The 22,801-nt window shown below is 40.1% G+C and overlaps 2 protein-coding genes across 4 annotated transcripts in view; one reads left to right on the top strand and one right to left on the bottom strand.

Moving 5' to 3' along the window:
- The window catches only part of FAF1 (Fas associated factor 1), a 518,996-nt gene extending 510,710 nt beyond the window's left edge, over window positions 1-8,286 (bottom strand). The window contains exons 1-2 of one of the 2 annotated variants that reach the window (XM_077993853.1): window positions 7,813-8,286; window positions 7,158-7,320 (exon numbers count right to left, since the gene is read on the bottom strand). The gene's annotated coding sequence lies outside the window, so the exon portion shown is untranslated. Of the gene's footprint in view, window positions 1-7,157; window positions 7,321-7,743 lie in introns of both variants that reach the window. The other variant, XM_077993852.1, reaches the window with a different exon arrangement.
- On the top strand, window positions 8,043-14,376 carry CDKN2C (cyclin dependent kinase inhibitor 2C). 2 transcript variants are annotated; one of them, XM_015139180.3, is made up of 3 exons: window positions 8,043-9,629; window positions 10,088-10,227; window positions 13,629-14,376. In XM_015139180.3, exons 2-3 carry the CDS (start codon window positions 10,099-10,101, stop codon window positions 14,004-14,006), a joined length of 507 nt encoding a protein of 168 aa, XP_014994666.1. In that variant the 5' UTR covers window positions 8,043-9,629; window positions 10,088-10,098; the 3' UTR covers window positions 14,007-14,376.
- Window positions 14,377-22,801: the final 8,425 nt, after the last annotated feature.

Below are 22,801 nucleotides of genomic sequence, written 5' to 3'. Positions count from 1 at the left end.
ACCGGGCCAGGATCTCTGCGCTGGCTGCAGAGACTGCAACCTGCAGCTGCGGAAGCTTCAAGTCTGGCAACAGGTTATTCCAGTTTGGATTTAGCAAAGGCCTCGGGATAGCGCCTCCCCCTAGCTGAGGCGGGGACCAGATTGTGCACCTCACGTGGTTAGTCTCATAAATACACACCAGCCCCACAAACCAACTGAACACACGCTTACAACTCGTCTAACAAACAGTATTTCGGAAATATACGTTTTCTCTACGATGTTTCACCAAAATACAACTTCATATAGTCTCTCATGCTCAACCTGTCAAAACCGAATCCACACTGCCACACCCAGTCCCAAGCTCCCTGACGTCTGCATCCCCAGACTCCATAACCCAGAAGTAACCAGACTGCCATGGTAGACATGGGAGAGACGAGGAAGCTGAGAAAGGTAAAAATCTCGTCCCAGAGAAGAGGAGGAGCATTTTTTTAAATTGATAAGGTAGTTATGAGAAATAACAACCCTCAGTTAATAGGGTTGCTCCAAAGGGGGAAAAAGGGGAAAACCTTTCTATTACTGCAGTTATATTTGTTTTTTTTTTTTTTTTAAGCTGAGACATCTTACAAATGGGGTAAAACTTGAATCCAGCTTTGAACATAGTTAGTTAGTTAGTTAGTTGGTTAGTTAGTTAGTTGGAGGCGGAGTCTTGCACTGTCACCCGGGCTGGAGTGCAGTGGCGCGATCTCGGCTCACTGCAACCTCCGCCTTCTGGGTTCAAGCGATTCTCCTGCCTCAGCCTCCGGAGTAGCTGGGATTAGAGGCGCCCGCCACCACGCCCGGCTAAGGTTTTTTTTTTTTTTTTTTTTTTTTTTTTTTTTTTTTTTTTGTATTTTTAGTAGAGACGTATTTTAGAGCAATTATGTATTTTTCAGTATGTTGGCCAGGCAGGTCTCGAACTCCTGTCCTCGTGATCCTCCTCGACCTCCCAAAGTGCTGGGATTACAGGCGTGAGCCACATCGCCCAGCCTACTTATTTTTATGAGAAACTAATTTGGAATATTCACCAATTATTTAAAGTTTCAACCCACAGTCAGAAATTGACAGGCTCTGTAACTAAAACAGCCAAAGACTATGTTCAATGAAGTGTGACAGTTTGTAATTGTCATCCATGTTAGAGTGAGTGTGACAGTGGAAGTTGTTCGTCCTTGACTTGGGAAAATATCAGCTTTTGGATTGTCATGGGGCATTTACTTACTTTGGAAAGTATGTAAACGCTTGAAAATGTGAAATAAGATTGGTGATTTTATCCTATAGAGCTAAAATAAAAACTAGTGAAATCATCATATAGCATGAAGCCCTAGGCTTCCCTTAAGAATCTTTTAAACTTGTATTATTTATTTACTTTTTTAGAGACAGGGCCTCACTATGTTGCCCAGGCTGGCTTCCAACTCCTGTGCTCAAGCCATCCTCCCACCTCAGCCTCCTGAGAGTGGGGATTACAGGTGTGAGCCATACCACCACACCCAGCAAGGCCTAGGCTCCATAAACTGGGAATATATTCATGTGAAATCAGAAATATGACTTAATTGTTCAGTTTCACTGAATATAAAAAAGTGCACTGTATTATGATCTGAGTTTGTTCTGTGTGTTTTCTTAAATGAAAATAGGCTGGCCTACAACTCTTAAGTATTGATCTGTGTTTGGACCAGAATTAGCTAGATAATAGAACCCTCCATAGTCACATGAATCAAAATGTCTTGCTTAATTTTCATCCCTAAGAAAATAATTCCATGGCCAGGGCAGTGGCTCATGCCTGTAATCTCAACACTTTGGGAGGCCAAGGCAGGCAGATCACTTGAGGTCAGGAGTTGAGACCAGCCTGGCCAACATAGTGAAATCCCATCTCTGATAAAAATAATACAAAAATTAGTCAGGCATGGTGACGTGCGCCTGTAGTCCCAGCTACTTGGGAGGCTGAGGCAGGAGAATCACCTGAACCCGGGAGGCAGAGGTTGCAGTGTGAACCAAGAGCACACCACTGCACCCCAGTCCGGTGACAGAGTGAAACTCTGTTTCAAAGTAAATAAATAAATAAATATTTTTTAAAAAAGTAATTCCAAAAGTCAGCACAAATGTGAATCATGAGGCAAAACACAGCACCAATAATATAAATGTGGCAATTCAGTTGCTCCATTCATATAGGCCACCCTCAGTATAAGGCAGGTGAATTGTTTCTAGTTATATGGCCAAGGATTAATGCAGTCCTAAAAAGTTGAGGGTTTTTCTCTGTGATGATGCGTGTGTACCTCGGAACCCATTCAAATCCCATGTTGCTCCCTTTTTCTTTCGTTTCTCTCCATCTGGAAATTAAAACAATGTGGTATATAGAACAATGGGATGAACACACTAGACATTCAGGCATATATTAGTACTGCTTTTCCAAATAATTAGCTGAGGGAACTTGGATGAGTCAGTTAATCTCTCTGAGTTCAGCTTCTCACAGGACTATTTCCTCTGATAAACGAGAAAGCAATTATGAAAATGCATGGAAAATATAAAATATTGGTATCAAACTAACATACATTTAATAGTCAATAATTGTGGTTTGAGTTCTAACTCGGCTCTTTAACAAAGGCTCTCTGGTTCTATTTCTTTATCTCTAAAATAAAAAACTTGTGATTTTGAATGTTGGGTGATAAAATGCTGGTGAAAATTCCTTATAAACCTTAAAACTCTCCAAACATATTAGTTATTACTCTGTATACCAATTCCTAAATGCTTTTCTCAGGACCACCCCTTTCCTAAAATTTAAGCCAATAAGGATCTTTCTCCTTTCTAATCACTGCTTTTACTATCTTTACAACACAACTTAGTGCTCCAGTAAATTCTGTAATTTTTTTCTCTAATGGTTTTCATATATGTATGTTTAATCTCCCCTAAAGGTTGAAAGTTTGAGATTATAAACTGCTTTATGCCATGTGTTTTTATATTCGCCATAGTGCAAACATAGCAAAGTCTTGTGAACATAACAGATAGTAAATGCTTTTGAATTTATTAATTTTTATTGGGAGTCTATATGTACAGATACATTACAAACTTTATCTCATTTAATGTTTACAACTACTACTTTACAGAATATAAAGCTGCTCTGGCAAGTTAAGAATTTGCTCAAAGTCATGCTACAAAGTGACAAACCTAGGATTCAAGACTAGGTCAAATTAGTGCTCTTTCCATGTTGCCAACAGTTACCATGTTGCCTCTGTACAATTTCCCTTCCATGCTGCTTAGTTTATACCGTTCCCAAAGACACTGTTTCTTCCCTATGGCCTAACTCTTCCCGATTGGATACCTAGCATCCAGAGTAATTATCTACTACAGATAAGAGAAGGGAAGAAAAATAAATACTGAATTAGGAGAAAAAAATCATTTTTTACTTCTCCAGAATTCCATCCTTAAGAGAAACAATTTCAGTTAAGTGTCATAAACCAAAAGAAAGAAATGTAAAGAAATTTGGTCCATGCACCAGCAAAGACAAGTAATTTTAATTTATCTATTCTCATAGTTGGCCCACAGTATGAGTTCCTGGAGCTCAGCCTAAGTTAAATACAGATGTTTTTCTAGAATCTCCATGTTCTTTTAAGAGAAACTTTTATATCATCCTTATTTCCAATATAAATAATAAATACTATTTATATTTTACTAAATTTTTATTTGAAATTATTTTAGAATAGTTCCAAAGATAGTACAGCATGTTCCTATATGCTTTTAGCCCATTTTTCTCTAATGTTACCATCTTATTTAACATGGTACATCTATCAAAACTAGGAAATTAACACTGCTAAATACTACTAGTTAAATTCTAGAGGCTCTATTTGGATTTTTACACTAATGTCCTTTTCTTGTTCCATGGTCCAATAATACATTACATTTAGTTGTCATGTCTCAGTAGCCTCTTCCAATCTGTGACAGTTTCTCAGTGGACACTTTTGAAGAGTTAGGAACTTTATAAAATCTCCCTCAATCTGGGATTGCCTAATGTATTCTCAGAATTACACTGAGTTTATGCATTTGGGGTAAAACACCGCAGAGGTGATATGTCCTTGTTACATCATATCAGGGCTATGTGTTATCAACTTGACTTATTACTGGTAGTGGTAACCTTGATTCTTCGGTTAAGATAACCAATTTCTTAAATAATACTTCTTGCTTATAATGTAATTCATGAGAAGACTAATGCTACTACACATATGTATTTCATCTAGTGATTTAATGTTGTTTAGGATACTAGTGGCTGACCCTGGACTCTCTTAAACTAATGGAAAAGTATAAGGTTTGGAGCCCCAAGAACTGAGTTCAAATCCTATGTCTACTATTTACTGACTTTAAATCACAATTTCTGTCAGCCTCAATTCCCTCACCTGAAATATGGGGATTATTATCATAGTCACTTCACAGAATTGTTGTAAAGATTAATATATGCATTGGCTGGGCGCGGTGGCTCACACCTGTAATCCCAGCACTTTGGGAGGCTGAGGTGGGTGGATCACGAGGTCAGGAGTTCAAGACCAGCCTGACCAACATGGTGAAACCCTGTCTCTACTAAAGATACAAAATGTAGCTGGGTGTGGTGGTGCACACCTGTAATCCCAGCTACTCAGGAGGCTGAGGCAGGATAATCGCTTGAACCCAGGAGGCAGAGGTTGCAGTGAGCTGAGATCGTGCCACTGCACTCTGCCTGGGTGACAGAGCAAGACTCTGTCTCAAAAAAAAAAAAAAAATATATATATATATATATACACACACACACATATTTTATAACCATGAAACACTATACAAATATTAATTATTGCTATTATTTTTCAGCTTTGGGGTTGCTTACTGGGCTTTTTTTCTTCTTACTTTAAAGAAGAACTTTAGGCCAGGCGCGGTGGCTCACACCTGTAATCCCAGCACTTTGGGAAGCCGAGTTGGGCAGATCATGAGGTCAGGAGATGGAGACCATCCTGGCCAACATGGTGAAACCCCGTCTCTACTAAAAATACAAAAATTAGCTGGGTGTGGTGGCAGGCACATGTAATCCCAGCTACTCAGGAGGCTGAGGCAGGAGAATGGCTTGAACCCGGAGGTGGAGACTGCAGTGAGCCAAGATCACACCATTGCACTCCAGCCTGGTGACAGGGCAAGACTCCGTCTTTCCCTGTTCTTGAAAGAACTTTCAAGCCTGGCCAATATAGGAAGACCCCATCTCCACAAAATTAGAAAAATTATCTAGGCATGGTGGAGCATGCCTGTGGCCCCAGCTACTCTGGAGGCTGAGGTAGGAGGGTCACTTGGGCCTGGGAAGTCAAGGTTTCAGTGAACAATGACCATGACCATGACCAAGCCACTGCACTCTAGCCTGAGCAACAGAGTGAGAACCTGTCTTAAAAATAAAATAAAATAAAAATAATAAAAAATTTTCATAAATAAGTACCTATATAAAAAAAAAAAACACTGAATCTCAGAAATAAAATGCTGAAGCCACAATTATAAAGTGACAAAAAAGGCTGCCTGGGGGTGCCCAGTCTGTTTTCCACCTCAGATGATCTATAAATACAACAAAAAGGAAGACTTTGAGACCAGTTAAAGAAATGGTAAATACCACATACACATTTCCAAAAGTTAATCAATCAGATACTGTACCTACTTGAGTCAATGAGGGAAAAGCACGGAATAATTTGACTAAATCACATTTCTATGTTTTTTGTTTTTTGTTTTGAGACGGAGTCTTGATCCATCGCCCAGGCTGGAGTGCAGTGGCACAATCTCTGCTCACTGCTGCCACTGCCTGCCAGGTTCAAGCAATTCTCCTGCCTCAGCCTCCTGAGCAGCTGGGATTACAGGCACCAGCCACCATACCTAGCTAAACTTTTGTATTTTTATTGGAGTTGGGGTTTAACCATGTTGGCCAGGCTGGTCTCAAACTCCTGACCTCAGGTGATCCACCCACCTCGGCCTCCCAAAGTGCTGGGATTATAGGCGTGAGCCACCACGCCCAGCCATTTCTATGTCTCCTTAAATGATTATGAACTGCTGGAGCACAAGGTTTCCATGACTGTTAATATTTAATATCTAACTATAAAGGCTGTATTTCAGTATTTGATGTACTTATCATTACGATGTTAAAAGAGAAAGCACCACTCTCAATATAGTAGAAACTTAACTATGAATTTTTCTTGTAAGCCATGTTAGAATATAACCTTCTTGAGGGTAGGGATACCCTTGAATCTGCTTTAGTGAACTAGCCCTCAATAAATACTAGATTTGCATTGGGGTTACTGTGTAATACTTATGTATGCCTTCTGAACTAAGACCCTAAGCTCTGCACTGCCAATTCTGGTTTACCCAACAGGCAGATGAAGCATATGCTTTAGGGCACCAGCAAAACCAGACTGTTTAAAAAAAAAAAAAAAAAAAAAAAAAAAAAAAAAAAAAAACTTTGCCAAATAATTTAATATCTCAGCAAAACCAATGAAGTAGCCATCATGGGAAAAAAATCAGAATTTTGTTGGACTTTTTTACTCTTATTTTGGGGTTGTTATTTTTCTTTTTATTTCTATATGAGGAAGAGGTGGTAGAACATCAAAATCTTTTCAGTGCTTAGGGCCTCCAAAAATCTTAATACAACTCTGTGTACATCTTAAATTATCATAAGTTTTACTTAGTTGTTCAGCAATAAGTACTTTATTTCATGAAAATTATAGCACGTTTACCCGTACTTTATGTAATCATACAATTTAAGATTCTTCCTCTTTACAATTTATCTCTAAGCAAGAAACCATAATAAATGCTAGAAGGCAACCTTCATAAATTGGACTAATACCAGTTCTCTCTTATCAGCCAACAGTGCTAATATGTCCTCACACCCCCTGGCTGTATGAAAAGATTACACAGTTCCCAGAACAATCAAAAGTAAATTATTATTTATTTCTTACTGGTATAAATGGAATCTTAAATGTTTCTATTTGAAACGTCTACATATATGTAAGAAAAAGAGAGTTAGTTTCTTTTTTTGTAGTTCTCATTTGATTCACAACTCGTTTAGTTACCTAAGAAAAGAGTTCTAGTTTTTTTCTCAACAATTACGTTAAAGAAAACACTGCCAGATTCTTCCCAGTTTCAACTTTCCCTCTACCTACCAGTCAATCTGCTGCTGGATGATTATCCAGATGTTTCTGGTGTGTTTTGTTGCTAACACTCTCAGTGTACTTCAAGAAGGGTACAGATACTGCTCGAGGATCCGCTTGCCAAAGTCCGGTTCTAATTAGACTTGTCATTTTTTGCTTGGTTTCATTTTGACCACTGGGTGCATCATGCAACCGTGTTGGATATTTTTAAGAGTATAAAAATATAGAAAGCAATAGTTAATTAATCTCACTTTAAAAGAGGAAGTTAAAAGTACTGGAAATTCGTGTCGGATGATTAAATAAAGGATTAGGAGAGAGACCATTCCTTTACATATAGACACCCTCCCCAACCCCACACCCCCAAAACACCAAGCCATTTCTAAGTAGTGAGAGAACTTCGGCAACAAAGAAATAGCTTTGTTAGAAAACACTTCACACGACTTATTTTAAATTTTGCTTTAAATTTAATTGCTTTTCTCCTTTTTCTCTAATAACAGGACTATTTAGCAGTTTCTAGTCCTTGATTAAGGCTTCAGAGTTCATTCTTATCTATGCCATGTCTTAAGTTTTCATAAAATTCAATCTATACAAGACTTGCTTTTTGTGAGCACTGTGCTTAGTGGCAGTCCGGATTTTTCCCTCCACCCTCGCGGCCACCCCTGCCCACCGCGGCCGTCGGGCGTGGATCTGGCAGGTGCGAGGCCGAGGCCCAGGGCTCAGCGAAGGAGGCCGAGTTTACAGAGCGCGCGCGCCCTAGAGGAGGCAGCAGCAGCCGCAAGCCTGGCCGCCCGAACTTTGCGAGCCTGGCGGGGGAGCACAGAGGCTGGCCGACCTGCCCCGCTAGCGCTGGAGAACGACTCCCTTTATGCCAGCTCGCTCTCCGCCTTCCCGCAGCCTGCGCTGCGGAGCCTCGAAGACTCCGCCGCCCTCCACAGCGTCTTAAATAACAAACCCCTGTCCTCGCGCCCGTAGGAATTGGGGCAGCTGGGGGTTCGCGTCACAGACTCAAGCCCGCCCGCCGGAGAAGGGCAGGCCGGGCTTCGCGGGGCCGAACCCCGCTCCAGCTGGGGACAGGCCGCCTAGCCGGCGGGAGAGAGCCGGCGCGAGGGAGCCAGCGCAAGAGACTTGACGGGAGGAGGTGGAGAGCTAGAGGCGGGAATGAGTGCGCGGGGCCGGGAGGGCGGAGCCTGCTAGACTGCGAGCGCGAGCGCCAGCAGGGCGGAGGGCGGGGCGTGGGCGGTGCCCGGCCTTCCCGCTTCCGCGGCGCTGCAACTCCGCCGAGCCTCCTTAAAACTCTGCCGTTAAAATGGGGGCGGGTTTTTCAACTCAAAAAGCGCTCAATTTTTTTCTTTTCAAAAAAAGCTGATGAGGTCGGAAAAAAGGGAGAAGAAACCGGCACCCTCTCTGAGAGGCAACAGAAGCAGCAATTGTTTCAGCGAAAAAAGCAGCAAGGGAGGGAGTGAAGGAAAAAAGTAAAAAAGGGGGCGACACGCAAGTGCCCGTAGGGGTGAAAGGAGCAGGGACCGGCGATCTAGGGGGGAATCAGCTACAAAAGAAACTGTCACTGGGAGCGGTGTGGCCAGGGAGGAAGCAGTGCTGCCAGGCTCGGCTCCAGGGCACAGCTGGCTGGCGGCTGCCCTGTCCGCAGCAAAGGGGCACAGGCGGCCGGGGACCGCGAGAGGTGGCGAAGTGGCACCGGGCGCCGAAGCTGCTGAGCGCTCGCCGAGACGGCGGCGGGTCTGGCTGCGCCCTGGAACTGTGGCGACTCCCCCTACTCAGAACTTGGCCTGCGTTTCCCAGGACTCTCCCCATCTCCGGAGGCTCCCACAAAACCGGGAAAGGAAGGAAAGGACAGCGGCGGCAGCAGCTCAATGAGTACCTACAACAGAAAGCCTGAACGAGCTCGGTCGTAGGCGGGAAGTTCCCGGGGGTCTGCCCAGTACAGCCGCAATGCTGCCGCGAGCTGCCCCAGCAGTCCGGGCCCCGTAGACGCTTCCCGCATCGCTCTCCTCCTTCCTCAGGCTGCCGGGAGTCCCGGGACCTGGCGGGGCCGGCATGACGGGCTTCTCGGGGGCCCGCCGCACGCCCGGCAGCCTCCGGAGACGCGCGCCGAGCCCGGCTCCCACGGCCTCTGAGGCTCGGCGGGGCTGCGGCTGCCTGGCGGGCGGGCTCTGGAGCTTTCCTGAGCGGCATTAGCCCACGACTTGGCCCGGACGCGACTAAACGCTCTTCTGGAGAAGCCCAGAGTACTGGGCAGTCGTTACGACCTGTAACTTGAGGGCCACGGAACTGCTACTCCCGTTCGCCTTTGGCGATCATCTTTTAACCCCCCGGAGCACGTCAGCATCCAGCCACCGCGGCGCTCTCCCAGCAGCGGAGGACCCAGGACTGTCCCTTCGGCGAGACGGATGGAAACCGAGCCCCCTGGAGGACCTGCCCCTGCAGTTCTGCCTCACACGGCTCAAGTCACCACCGTGAACAAGGGTGGGTGAATGCCTTTTCTTCCCCCCGAATGTCTTTCCTTCCGCGGTATTTTCTGCCCCGATCTATAGTCCCTTGAGTGTCCACACACACTCCTCACAGAGATCTGTAGCGTAGGTACGTGACAGCTCTGCCTACATCTGACGTCCGGAGTCATTACCCAGGAATGTATGTGTGTCTGTGTGTGTCTCTGTGGAGTCGTCAGAATTCTTCATAGGGGTTAAGCTAAAAAAGCGAGGCGAGGAGCCCCTCTCCAATGGCTCAGTTTTGCTGAATAATCACGTGTGAATCGAGGGGCGGGCTTTTGGCAGGCAGATCTTACTAGTATTTACTACCAAGCTCTACTCCAGATTAACCATCCCAGTCCTTCTGTCAGTCTCCGATGCCATCATGCAGCCTGGTTAGGAGCAAAGGAAAGGGAAAAAAGAAAAACGACTAATTCATCTTTTCCTGATCGTCAGGACCCTAAAGAATGGCCGAGCCTTGGGGGAACGAGTTGGCGTCCGCAGCTGCCAGGGGGGACCTAGAGCAACTTACTAGTTTGTTGCAAAATAATGTAAACGTCAATGCACAAAATGGATTTGGAAGGACCGCACTGCAGGTTGGTATTCAGAGAGGTGGGGAAAACAAGTCAATAATGTTGCCTACGTGACCCGGTTTTCTAGATTTACAGCTTTTAAGCTTTCAGGGACATAAAATTTCACTGTTTTTAAACCTAGTTGGTTGCCATATTTTATATCTTTAAGTGGATGCAACTTCTCAAAATGACGTACTTTGAACAAACTCCTCAAATCCAATAACATCCTTGATATCAAGTGGGGTCCAGATTTGGTCTTAGTTTTTGGAATCTTTTTGTGACGGTGGGGATTTTAGAGTAGTCATTGTAGGGCCGAGGTTTGTTTGTTTTGTTTTGTTTTTAAAGACAGCTCTGTAAACACATTATTATGATTATTATTTGAAATACACTGCTATTAGTGGTTTCACGTACTTTGCCCCCAGTAATAGACTTTAACGTTAATTTTCTTGACTACTGGTGAGGGTGTTTTTCCTTCAAATGCTCCAAGTTTTGACAAACGACTTTTCCTCGTTTGGAATGGGTGGCCTGGGCACCGGGACAGGATGTACATTTCACAGTTAATGTAATACCATCCACTCATTCAGGAGTCGGGAGGAATAAAAAGTTGAATTTTCTAATCAGAGCTCAGCTGCAGTGTCTTTGTCTCTACGATTATGCCGTGGTGTGCTCTAATTTTCAGTAATTAGATTTACAGGCAACGATTGACACATGTCCAGCTGCCAAGTATTGTACCTGATAATTTTTTTCTTCTTCTGAATGTTATCATGTAATTTAGGTGAAAGGCTTAGAAACAGAAAAATGACAAAATAGTTTAAAATAGTTAATTTATCAGAGTTCTGATGATATTCTTATGAGCTATTCTTATTTGGAAATGCAACACTTGAAGCTGTTTTTGAAAACCCATTGGGGAGAGGGTTTTTAGAGGGCTTTGTTTCGGTTACAAGAATTAAAAATTTAAGTGCCAGGAGATATACTAGTAACAAACAAAGTCCATGTAGTCTGTACGTTTTCAATCAGAATACACTGGCCTTGCAAAAATTTCAGTATTAAGGAAGTTTATGCACAGATACTAAATTATTTATCTTGTTATTTCTGCTACATTAAGTAATGATTTTTTTTCTTTTTCTACCTAGTAGTTTTGAACAGGTTTAGTGATGATAGCAAAGTAACAAATTTAATATATTGAAAAGCTTCCTTTTGAAAACTCAAAAGATTATATAAACTTCACAAAGAATGAGCTACTTAACCCATGTTCATAATAAGATTTTACAGGATTTTTGACGAACAGAAAGACTGGGAAATTAATAATATTCTTTTAAAAAGTTTTGACAAACATTTTTAATACAACTTTGCAATCTTGTTTATATTAAACATACTTATCAAGATACTAACACCCACTTATTGTGGCTTAGTCCTTGTACATATAACGAAACACACAGAAACTGGAGTTTCAAGGCTTATTTTCATTATGTATAATCCTAACTCTGAAGTTGTGTCATAAGTCAAGAAATAACTTTCTTCAAAACCATTTCCAATATTACTATTATTTTCTGTGAAAAAAGGTGAATTTTATTCTACAATTATGTTTATTTAACTCAATTTCAAAAGCCTTTTCCACCTTCCTAGTGTATATTTTTCTATCAGGTTAATATCAAAGGCCTTAATCGTATGTTTGCTTTACAAAGATCCAAGATATCTGTCTCTTATTTTTCTCATTGCAGGTCCTTAAATATGACTAAATCTTTAGAGACAGTTGTGGTGGTATCAATTTTTAATAACCAAAAGTATGTTTCATTGAAGTTCTTGAAATATAAATTATGTATCACTGTTTACCACTGCTCCAAAGGAAGAGCTAAAAGTCAACAGAGTTTTATCAACAGGGGAGCTTAATATCTTGTCCATCTATATAGTTTGCATTTACAAAATATTACTCATTCTAAATATATTTTATTATTTAATATGTGATTAGATTTTTTAAACATTTAAAAAAGATAGATCGACTTTGTATTTTCCATTAGCATTTAATTTCATAAACATTGAGTGTCTATTATATAAGATATTTATTATAATTTAGATTATTATAATATACCTAAATATAAATAAACCAGTGTAAATGCTGAAAATATGTGGCATGTTAATGAAAGTAATATTTTTTCACAACTAAATTATATGTATTTTATGTTTGCATGATGTTCTACAAGATATTTTATAACAGACCACTGATAGAGTGAAACATATTCAAACAATAGTAAATAATCTTCGTTATGTGAATTATTTGTATGTTGATAGCAAGTGGTAATACCACATTCTGACTTTTAAAATGTTGGCAGTTTACAAATAGCTATTCTTTAAATGCTTGATAGTAACTGAAAAAGGAACTAACACAGGATCACCAGTTGATTATTAAATTAGCTCAAACCACAAGACAAGGCACAAGGCTGTCCGTGTCCCAAAACACCCATTAAATATCTTATTTTTTCTTCTTTTGCTCACTTGAAAATCAGGAGGCTTGTCAGAACTTTGAGAAACAGCATATAATGTAATAGGGTGACTATTTCATTATTTTCAAGAACAGTTGTCATACAACAATTTCCTACTGTGATACAAGGCATATCAGGAACTTAGTTTTATATAAATTGATACCATAAACAATTTAGAACACTGTGGCTTATTTAACACCTTAATAATCAGTAATGTTTTGTAACTTAAAATGAAGGATTCTAGGCATTGAATACACCTAGTAGCCAATACTAAATAACTTGCAATTTATTTGCAAGTTATTTAGTAACATTTTTAAAGAAATGCTTGGAAATTTGGAACTATATCTGTTTGGAGGGAACTTGTAAAAATTGATCATTTAAGAAAATATCAGGCCTGAATTTTTAAGACATCATTTTTACACTCGCTGATGGAGTTGGTTTAAAGAAACTCAACATCCTTTTTTGTTTGCAGTAGCTATTTAGAAAATAAAGTTTAACCACATATGATTTTCTAGAATTAATACCACAGGCACCTTTTATGAGCATGAACAATCAAACAGAAAGAGACTCTTATTTAAATCCCAAATTCCATTTCTTTTATTTTAATAAATTCATGAAATTACACAACTCTTCATGGAACATAGAGAACTGAGTTGTTAGCAAATGCTATACATGTTGCACAAATTCTATCTTATTGATCAATTTATCCTACTTTTGGACCCATTTAAGACGTTCCATCATAGAAGCTCAATTTTTAGAAGCTCAACTTCTACTTTCACCTACGAGCACTTTTCTGCATTTGACCCCTTTAAGCCCCATGCTATGGGTCTTCCGCAAGTACTCCATCAAAAATAAATAGTTAAATAAATGGATGGACAGGCAGATATTTTATATTTCTGTAGCATGAGCACTTGAAGGATTCTACCATTTCTACTTCTTTTCCAGGTTATGAAACTTGGAAATCCCGAGATTGCCAGGAGACTACTACTTAGAGGTGCTAATCCCGATTTGAAAGACCGAACTGGTTTCGCTGTCATTCATGATGCGGCCAGAGCAGGTTTCCTGGACACTTTACAGACTTTGCTGGAGTTTCAAGCTGATGTTAACATCGAGGATAATGAAGGGAACCTGCCCTTGCACTTGGCTGCCAAAGAAGGCCACCTCCGGGTGGTGGAGTTCCTGGTGAAGCACACGGCCAGCAATGTGGGGCATCGGAACCATAAGGGGGACACCGCCTGTGATTTGGCCAGGCTCTATGGGAGGAACGAGGTTGTTAGCCTGATGCAGGCAAATGGGGCTGGGGGAGCCACAAATCTTCAATAAATGTGGGGAGGGCTCCCCCACGTTGCCTCTACTTTATCAATTAACTGGGTAGCTCTCCTGACTTTTAATTAAGTCATTTGTTAAAATACAGTTCTGTCATATTTTAAGCAGCTAAATTTTCTGAAACAGCATAAGTGAAAATCTTATAACAGGTTTATGAATATATTTAAGCAACATTTTTTTCACCTGCAAAATCTGTTCTAACATGTAATTGCAAATAGCTTTGACTTTCTTCTGAATATTTTATCTTTACTTGGCTTTTCCCTTGCTTCCCCTTTTACCAATTTCAACATCCAACTTGAAGACTTTGTTTTTAAAATGGTTTGTCCTGATGCTTCTTTTGCCTAATTAAAACACTTTCAAAACAGGACAACATTTTTCTGTGATTTTCCTACCTCTAGAACCCGTACACAACTTGTCACTTGTTAAGGAGAACTGTACTAAAAGTTATTGATGTCTTAAGTCTTTACACTAGAAAAGGTAGACCAACTGGAAAACTAGACACACTCTCTTGATGATTCAGTTATTGTTTTCATCCTTTACCCATGTCCATTCCACCTTGGTGCCTAGTATTTCTGCTTTAAAACAAAACAAGGACAACTTTTTTTTTTTGAAGATTAAGCCTGAAATTTTAGTGTGAATTTTCCTTAATGTCCAATCTTCCCTTTTTCTCGACATTAAGTCAAGTAGTTGCAGGACAGAGTTCAGAAGTAGCAATCTGAAAACATATTTTAGTTCTAAAGTTTTAAAAGAAAATGCCACCTTAAAAGTGCTTACCACTAATGGGTTTTTAATCACAAAATGAAGCAAATGGTTAAATAATACATTTCCCAAAATTATATCATAAATACACTAAGTGTAATGTAGACTTTTTCTCCCTGAGTGTAAGAAATGTAAAATTACAAAATGTTTAAGTATTAAAGTGCAAATATCAAATTTTAGGGAATGAAAAACAGCGAGACAAATGTATAAATTATATATAAAGGTCATAACTATTTTAGGATCTGCAGAAAAATAAATGTAGAAACTTTTAAAATAATAAATGAGCCACTCCCACAAATGGTACTTAATTTCCACAAAACTTTTTATAAAAGAGTTTACAATATTTTTAGGCGTACATTTACCTTAAAAAATTTTTTAAGGAAGTAGAAATATTAAACTTCCAAGACAATTTTCCAGCATCTACTACTCAGTCATTTTAATTTACACTTTTCAACAATGTATTTCAATAGTTATCATTTACAAATCCATACATACTTTGTTCATCATCTCCCACATGATCAAAGATGTTTTATGTGAAAGTTCCCTCCTACTTCATAAGCTCTCTGCCCTAACTCCAAAAAGAACAAAATGCCTCAAGGTTTATTGAAGGACATGGTTCTGATGCCTGACCTAACAAGGATTGGAATGGCTGGGTGGCAGGCAAGTGGTTTTCAATAATTTATCTTCCATGATAGTATAAAAGAATATAGAAAGAAAAGATTAATCCTTTTAATTTTGCAGTAAAATTTACATTCTCTAAGTGCAAAAAGACCTCATCATCTGACACCTTCAACCACAAATTACTAAATACATTTATTTTTGATGGCAACAAACTTAAAACACTTATTTAAGAAAAAATAGAGATTGAGGTGGTTTTGAAGTAAAAGTGTCACATTTTGGATTTTAAAATTGAGTCAATATACAAAAATACTACTTTAATAAGACGAATATTTTTGAACAAAACACTAACTGAAAGTAATTTTTTTTAAAAAACCCTCTTACAAGTCACAACTGTAAAGATGGCCGGTCATGATTTTAAAATCCAGTTTAATGGACTTCACAGCATCCAACATGTGTCGGCATTTACTTTATTTAATTACAATAAAATTTATCTTTAGAGATTTCAAATATAAAAGCATAGGACGTTCATAAAGCAAAAGAGTACTTCTGCAGTTGCTTTGTTCTCGGCTGGTCAGAGCACAGTAGAGGGAGAGGACGCTCTATCTTTTCATCAGTCTAAAATTTGTTAGGCATTAAAACATCGCCATATTACTCTGGCTCTGTGCAGGAAGTAGCTTTGCTAATCTAAGTATTTTAGAAATGAGTTATGTGGTCCCCTCTAGGAAATATGAAAAGCCATTATTCAATCTCAAAAACCTCAACAATATTCTGTAAGCCTCTTGAACATGCCGAAATGTATAGGATGGAAGAAACGGTGCTGCTTGGGTCCTATTTTCAGCGACCTGAGGTGAGGAGGGGTCTGAACTTATTCAGATGCAGAGAGTGGGGATGCAAGTGCTAACTAATGCAGTGTCCAGAGCTCCAGGGGACGACGCTGTTGTTAAGGATGGAGGATACAAAGCAGAGGATGCGCTCTCAAATTCAGTTCTTCACCGCTGCGTCCGCATCCACATCGGGAAACTTGGGCTCAGCCTTTGCCCAGTAAGCTGAAGCCAGGCTTACATCTGGGGTGGAGGGCACTAACATGACCTCGGCTCAAGTTCTGGTCCCCGAACTGCTAACCAAAGTGTCTTTTATCACATTTTGGTAGTGAATTAAGTTTTCTGATAAACATTATGCATCTTGCAACGGTGTGATGAGTTCATGTACACACACACCACAATGGGTGGCTGATCAATAAGTAGATTAAGTATTCTGTCCCGAGAAAGCAATATGATATATTTCCCTTATCGTATTGATCAAAAGAACGTTGTGGATGGAGTCAGTGGCCCAGGACTGGTTTCGAAATCTCAGTTCCCAAAAAGGTGCTTTCGGCTTTTGCCGGGGGTAGAAGTAAATAGTCGATAGGCGCCGGGCAATCACAGTGCTGGAGCAAGAAAAGGTCGTGCTCACAGCCTTCCTGGATGCCCTAAGCAACCTTCATCAAAAGGCTACGGGGGAAAGTCCCTGTCTCCGTCTCTGGAGACTGTTCTGCTTTTATATGGCAGTCCCATGAAAACAGATCCACGCAGGAACCTAGTGAGAGGCAGGAAATAAACTTCCCACCTGCGACCCCGGGTAAAGGTCTGCCCATAGCCAACCCAAGCCCTCCACGGAGGGGCTGCGAAGACATCTTTTCTGTCCCTCTGTCACTCCTCCAGACTCCAGCTCCAACTCCCTGGGCCCTAGTGAGGAAGCTGGAGCCCAGAGCTCCCTCAGGGCGCGCAGAAAAGCCCGGGGTGGGGGTGGGGGAGCTTCAAAACCGTTAGCTCGCGTTTTTTCCCCCTCCCTCGCTAAGGTTTCTTTTCTTTTCTCTTCCTGTCCAAATATTTCAAATTTCCGCGCCTTAAATAACAGTCTCCTTTTATTTAGTTAGTTTCCTCGGCAGGTTTGGCCGCCCGCTTGTCTCTGCCCCCCTACGGGCCCGGGGCGCCTCGGGCGCCTCGGTGCTGCCTGCAGCCCCCGCGCGCTGCCCCCAGCCCAGCTTGCGCTGTACAGAGCGCGCCCGCCAGAGCCACAGCCCCCTCCTGCCGCGACCTCGCCTGACCCGGCTGTCCGGGCACCCGAAGCCAGCTAAGGCCGCCCCCAGCCCAGATGCCGGCCTGCCTCTCAGCTTGACTTCCCTCCCCGGACTTTGGAGCGTCTTCTGCGTTAGGATTTGGATCCCGGTGGCCCTGGAGCGGCAGAAGGGCCGCGGCGATAGGAAAGCAGCGAAGGAGGCCAGTGGCCGGACTCTGCCCCAGCCCCCACCCGCGGGTAACCTTGGAGGCGCCCTCGGAGTGAGTGTGTGCGCTGCCGCGCGGCCGGCCGGGGCAAGCAGGAGCACCGCGCCGCGGGCAGGAGGCGGGAGCGGGGAGCGGGGGGCGGGGAGGGGGAGCGGGCGCCAGCGCCTCCCGGCCGCGGGCGCAGCACCCCGGGAGCTGCATGTTCCCCGGGCGGCCAGGCGACCCCGGTCCTGGCCCTAAGGCAGCGGTCCCCGAGGAGGCGGCAGCCATCCCACTGGACGGTTCTGGCGACCTGTGCCTGAGGACCGGGGCGGGAGGGCGGCCAGGGAGCAAGGGCCAGCGGGCCGGTGAGTGCCTAGCTCTACGCGGAGGTGAGCTGGCGGCGGGACGCGGCGGGGAGGCTGAGCAAACGGCGCCCGACGCCGATGCCAGCACTCCCTTCCCCTCCCCCATGACAGCTGAGGACAGCCGGGCTCTGAGCCTCGCGTCCAGTTGCGAGGAGGCAAATGCCTCTCTGGCTTCTTAGCCCCTCAGACTATTCGGGAAGTTGCCCTGTGGTTTTGTCTCTCCCCCGAACCCCATAAATTACTAGACACCCAGGACTGAAAATGCACGTTCAATTCCGAAAGACCCTCCTCCCGAAATACCGTGAACTACAGGGCTCGGGTGCGCAAAACACCTAGAAAAGGGTCTTTTTTCAACCCAGAATAGTTTTGAAAATCGAATACTGTATGGATCATCAGCGACGCCTCAAAACAATTTTTTTAAAAATCCCCAGATCTGGACACAAACTTGCTAAATTAAGGTTCCAGTGAAATGTTTTGTCATTTGCTCTAGAAACATTGTGCGAGCTTCAGGTGTTAGGATGTGGGTTTGGAATTTTCTGTGGTGTGTTTAATCCTCAAAGACATTAAATAACAGCATGGTTACACTCCCGGCAAGCGAGCAAAGGTTATCCTTGCCACCACAGCACCTGCAGAAGCACAGTGGAACTCAAATATTTTGCTTCCTGAGTTCTAAAATGGCTTCTGAACTGTCCAGAGGTACCAGCACATAGGAGCAGGGGGACCGGAGACCGGGGGAGAGATTGTACGTTTAAAAAAACTACACAGATACTATTACACTTCAATTGTTCCACCTCACCTTTCTCCCCCAGCCCTCATCCTCATCGGACAAGGAAGAATTTTAGTGTAGGCCTGTTCAATAATTCTAAATACAGCCTTTTTCTCTTCTCATGTCTCCCCCCACCACCAAATAAAAACAAAAACAAAAAACAACCAGCCAAAAACATCAGCTCTTTGGGGGAGGAAGTAAAAAACCACCAATCCTTATCCAACTACACGTCGTTTCTTTTGAGCACTGAGAAGAAATGCTACTTACAACCAATGCTATGAAAGAAATAATTTATCAGGACTTCATACGCATTTAATTTGGTATAATTAAAGTGATATTGTCTTTTAGCATGAAAATAATGGGACAGTTTCTGAAACTGATGCATGAAAAACTCAAAAATCTTCCTGGACATTTTTGGAGGCAGAAGTAACTACTATTAGTTACTTAGAAAAAGCTGATACTTTATCTTGACCATATAAAACAGTATCATGCGAATTTTATTTTCATTATATGTCTTAGATTTTCAGATTAGTTGTATGAATAGTGAAAGATCACATAAAAAGGAAACTGCCAACATTTTTTAATGTTGAATTTTTAATTTAGAAATGCAACTAAATTATTTATCACAACTCTATTAAAATACAGTCCACTCCCTGTTCCTTCTCAGTGGACAGTCTGCACAACTGGCTGGTAAAGAAGTTTGTCCTGAGTTTAAAATTTATGCTTTGGAAACATTATTTTCTAAAATAAAAAAACACTTACTGATTTTTAGGAATAATTATTCTATAATTTGGCTATTCCGTGCACAACTAATGTAACAGTATATCCTGTCTTACATTTTGGAACTTTTTTGGGAATTCTTGTTCCATGGTTTTCTCCTTCCGATAATTTTATTAAAAAGTAACTGTCCTCAGTGATATATCAGCATTCTGATACTGATTCTGCTAATTCAGGCACTTCACACCAAACCTATACAGGCCATTTAAAAATGAACATGTATTCTTATTTTTGTCAAACTTTGGAACAGCTGTGAATGAATACTAACATTTGAAAGGCCTAGAATAATTAATTTGCAAATCAGCAATAATGTTATAGTGTGGTGATGATTCAAGATGAAATAAAAGCTCATATATTAGAAGAATAAATAGGATGAAATTGTTAAATAATCAGTACTTGCTGATTAACAGGATAATATTCCTTGTTTCAGTATTCACATAGACAATACTGTATACTGTGGTATGCTTTTTAACTATGAAAGATAACATTTAATAATCATCATGAGATATAAAAGTAATTGATCACTCCAGAGTCTCTTTTTCAAAACATAATTAAAAACAATGGTTTAGAAAATATTTCACTATACTATCACCTATAGTTTTGGCTGTCCACCCCACTTTTTAAAAAAATTTCTCTGTATATTTTTTTGTCTCCACATTTTAGGTGATGAACAAAAATAGCATGTAGATAGACGTTTCCAATACTTCTTTATTCCTGATTGTTCAGCCATTGATTTGCCTGTTCACAAACATTACTTCAACTTTTAAAGTCATATTTAATGATGCTAAAAAGTAGTTATTATCCCCATTAATTAAAATTTATCATAGGCCTATGAGTGAAAAAGCATTCAGCCTGTATTGTATTTAAAATAGTTAAGTGAAAAAAAGTATACATTAGGTTACATCAATTGTGTATTTATGTTTAGCATATAAATTAGTTGAAATGTTTTATAATATTTAACATTTCAACACATGCTAACATTTTCAGCATAGAATTAAGATCTGGAAAATCTTAATTTGTGATCTTCAGAAAATAACATTTTAATTTGTCATATTGATAAGACTAATCACTTTAAGAAAATGTTCAATTGTTAATACTTACAGAAAAATATGAGGAAAAGACTATGGTATGAAATCCAAAGCAATTTTTAAAAAATAAATTACTCCTACTGGTAAATTACATATTTTAATTGTATTGTTATTTTATAGTTACATTTTGCACTTTGTATGTGGACTAAAGCTTGCTATGTTTATCCATAAGTATATAGTTGGAACTAACCAGTTAATCAAAATAATGTTTTTGGTCCTGTCCTATATGAGTATCCTTATGTATATGTGGGTGTGCTAAGATATTTCTTACTAAAGTTCAGTACTGAGTAAAATGGATGTGGAACAAATACTATCAATTCACTTCATATTACTATTTTAAGATGACAAATTATTATCTACTAAAGAAATATAAGCTGATAATTTTTTAGTTATAGGTTAAATCATTTTAATTAATGATCCTGGGAAAGATATAAATTAAAATCTTAGCACTGAAAACACCAATGCAGGTCCTCATTCTACCTAAGTTAATGTTTCAAAAGCTTGTCATAAGGCAAATATATTAAAAAGCCACTTATCCACAATTTAGAAATTTCAGACATTAGAAAAGAAAGTATGATAGTGGTAAGAGGAATAATGAATATTTTAAATGTTTTAGATAGCAATGCCTGTAGGTTAATTTAATATTAATTACATGGTGGACAATTTGCTAAAGAATCCAAAAGCAAGGACAAAAAAAGACCAGTAAAAGACATTTGCCCAAGAATCCAAAAGCAGGGCAAACAAGACCAAAAAAATTTCCTTCATTATATCACAATGGTAAATATAAACAAATTAACTTTCTTGGTATGGAACATTTTCCAGTTTTGTGGGAAGTTTTTTTTATCATTTTCATTTGAATAATGCTTTTGAAACACATAGTAGAAAAACACACTACTTATGTATAAATTGCATACATAATTTACATGTTTTACTAACATACAGCAGACACATATTCCATCTAAAAATAGCAAACACAACATCATTCTGAAAGGGTGAGTGGATACAGTTGGACATCTGGACTAGACTGAGGAACTATTCAATGTGAAGCCGGAGTAGGGCCACATAGGAGGGAGCACTGAACTGACTGAAGGCTGGTTAATTTACTCAAGACTAATCAAAATGACTCTGAGCTAGTATAAATTGCCTGCAGTTGTTTAAATATACCATGCACCTAATGGAAAAGCAAATAACTGTATAAAGACAGTTAACAGAAAGAATATATGTATGTCTTTTTAGTCCAGAGGGACATCACAGATGTCATAGAGAAAATATTAATTTGGCAATTTATTAGATAATTGTACCTAACAACATCAGCTGAAGATCAATGATTGCTTTCATTTTCTTTTAAAAAGGCTTATTTATCATATTTTAAAGGTTCAAAATGCACAGTTCTTCAAATATATGACTACTGTCTATAAACAATAAATATTAACTTATTAATATTCTAATTTTTAAAATTTCTTCAAGAAGTACTCCAGAATACTTGTTGGTCCATCAAACCTTATTGTAAGATCTTACATCATGCCCTAGGATCAGCAAGTAGAGGTTTTGGCTTACCAACATAAAAGAATTTTAAAGATTAGTGCCTTCTAAGGAAAATATTCTGATTTGAATTACTAGGATGGAGATCTGGGAATTTTTAGTAGCCCTTTTTTGTTTTCCACAAACAAAGATATTATCTTTAAAATCAATATACAATTGATTTATCATTTCTACAATAAAGTCATGTTTTATATCATTGTTTTGACTCTAAATGCATAGAATTTGAACAATAGAACAGTCTATGGCCATTGTGAGGTTTCTCTACTCAGCAACAGAACATGCTGAAGAGAAAGCAGATTGAAATATCCGACATAAAATTCAAGCTATGGAACAACAATGATACTAAATTACCTGACAGAAAAATCACCTCACACAAAAATCATGTACTAATTTGGGGAAAAGGAGTGGAGAAAAAAGCATTTAAATTCTTTCCATTAAATTAAAAGATTACTGTCTCCTACCCAATATTGTCGGAGGAAATAAAATCCTAGATATTTAGGGAAAGAATCTGAACATGCTAAAAACAAGTGGTCTCCATTCACAAGTGTGATGGTAATTGATCTGAGAGGATGATCTGAAGATGTTTTAATGTAGTTGTGAATATGTTAGCATAGAAGAATGCTAAAAA

Source organism: Macaca mulatta, chromosome 1, assembly GCF_049350105.2.
Source record: "Macaca mulatta isolate MMU2019108-1 chromosome 1, T2T-MMU8v2.0, whole genome shotgun sequence".
Lineage (NCBI taxonomy): Eukaryota > Metazoa > Chordata > Mammalia > Primates > Cercopithecidae > Macaca > Macaca mulatta.
Note: the sequence above shows the minus strand (reverse complement) of the source record. Positions and strands in the feature narration are given on the sequence as shown.

Coding starts and splice junctions, on each gene's coding strand:
- CDKN2C (XM_015139180.3), top strand. CDS start 10,099: ATGGCCGAGCCTTGGGGGAACGAGTTGGCGTCCGCAGCTGCCAGGGGG. Junction 10,228..13,628: donor TTGGAAGGACCGCACTGCAG/GTTGGTATTCAG, acceptor CTTCTTTTCCAG/GTTATGAAACTTGGAAATCC.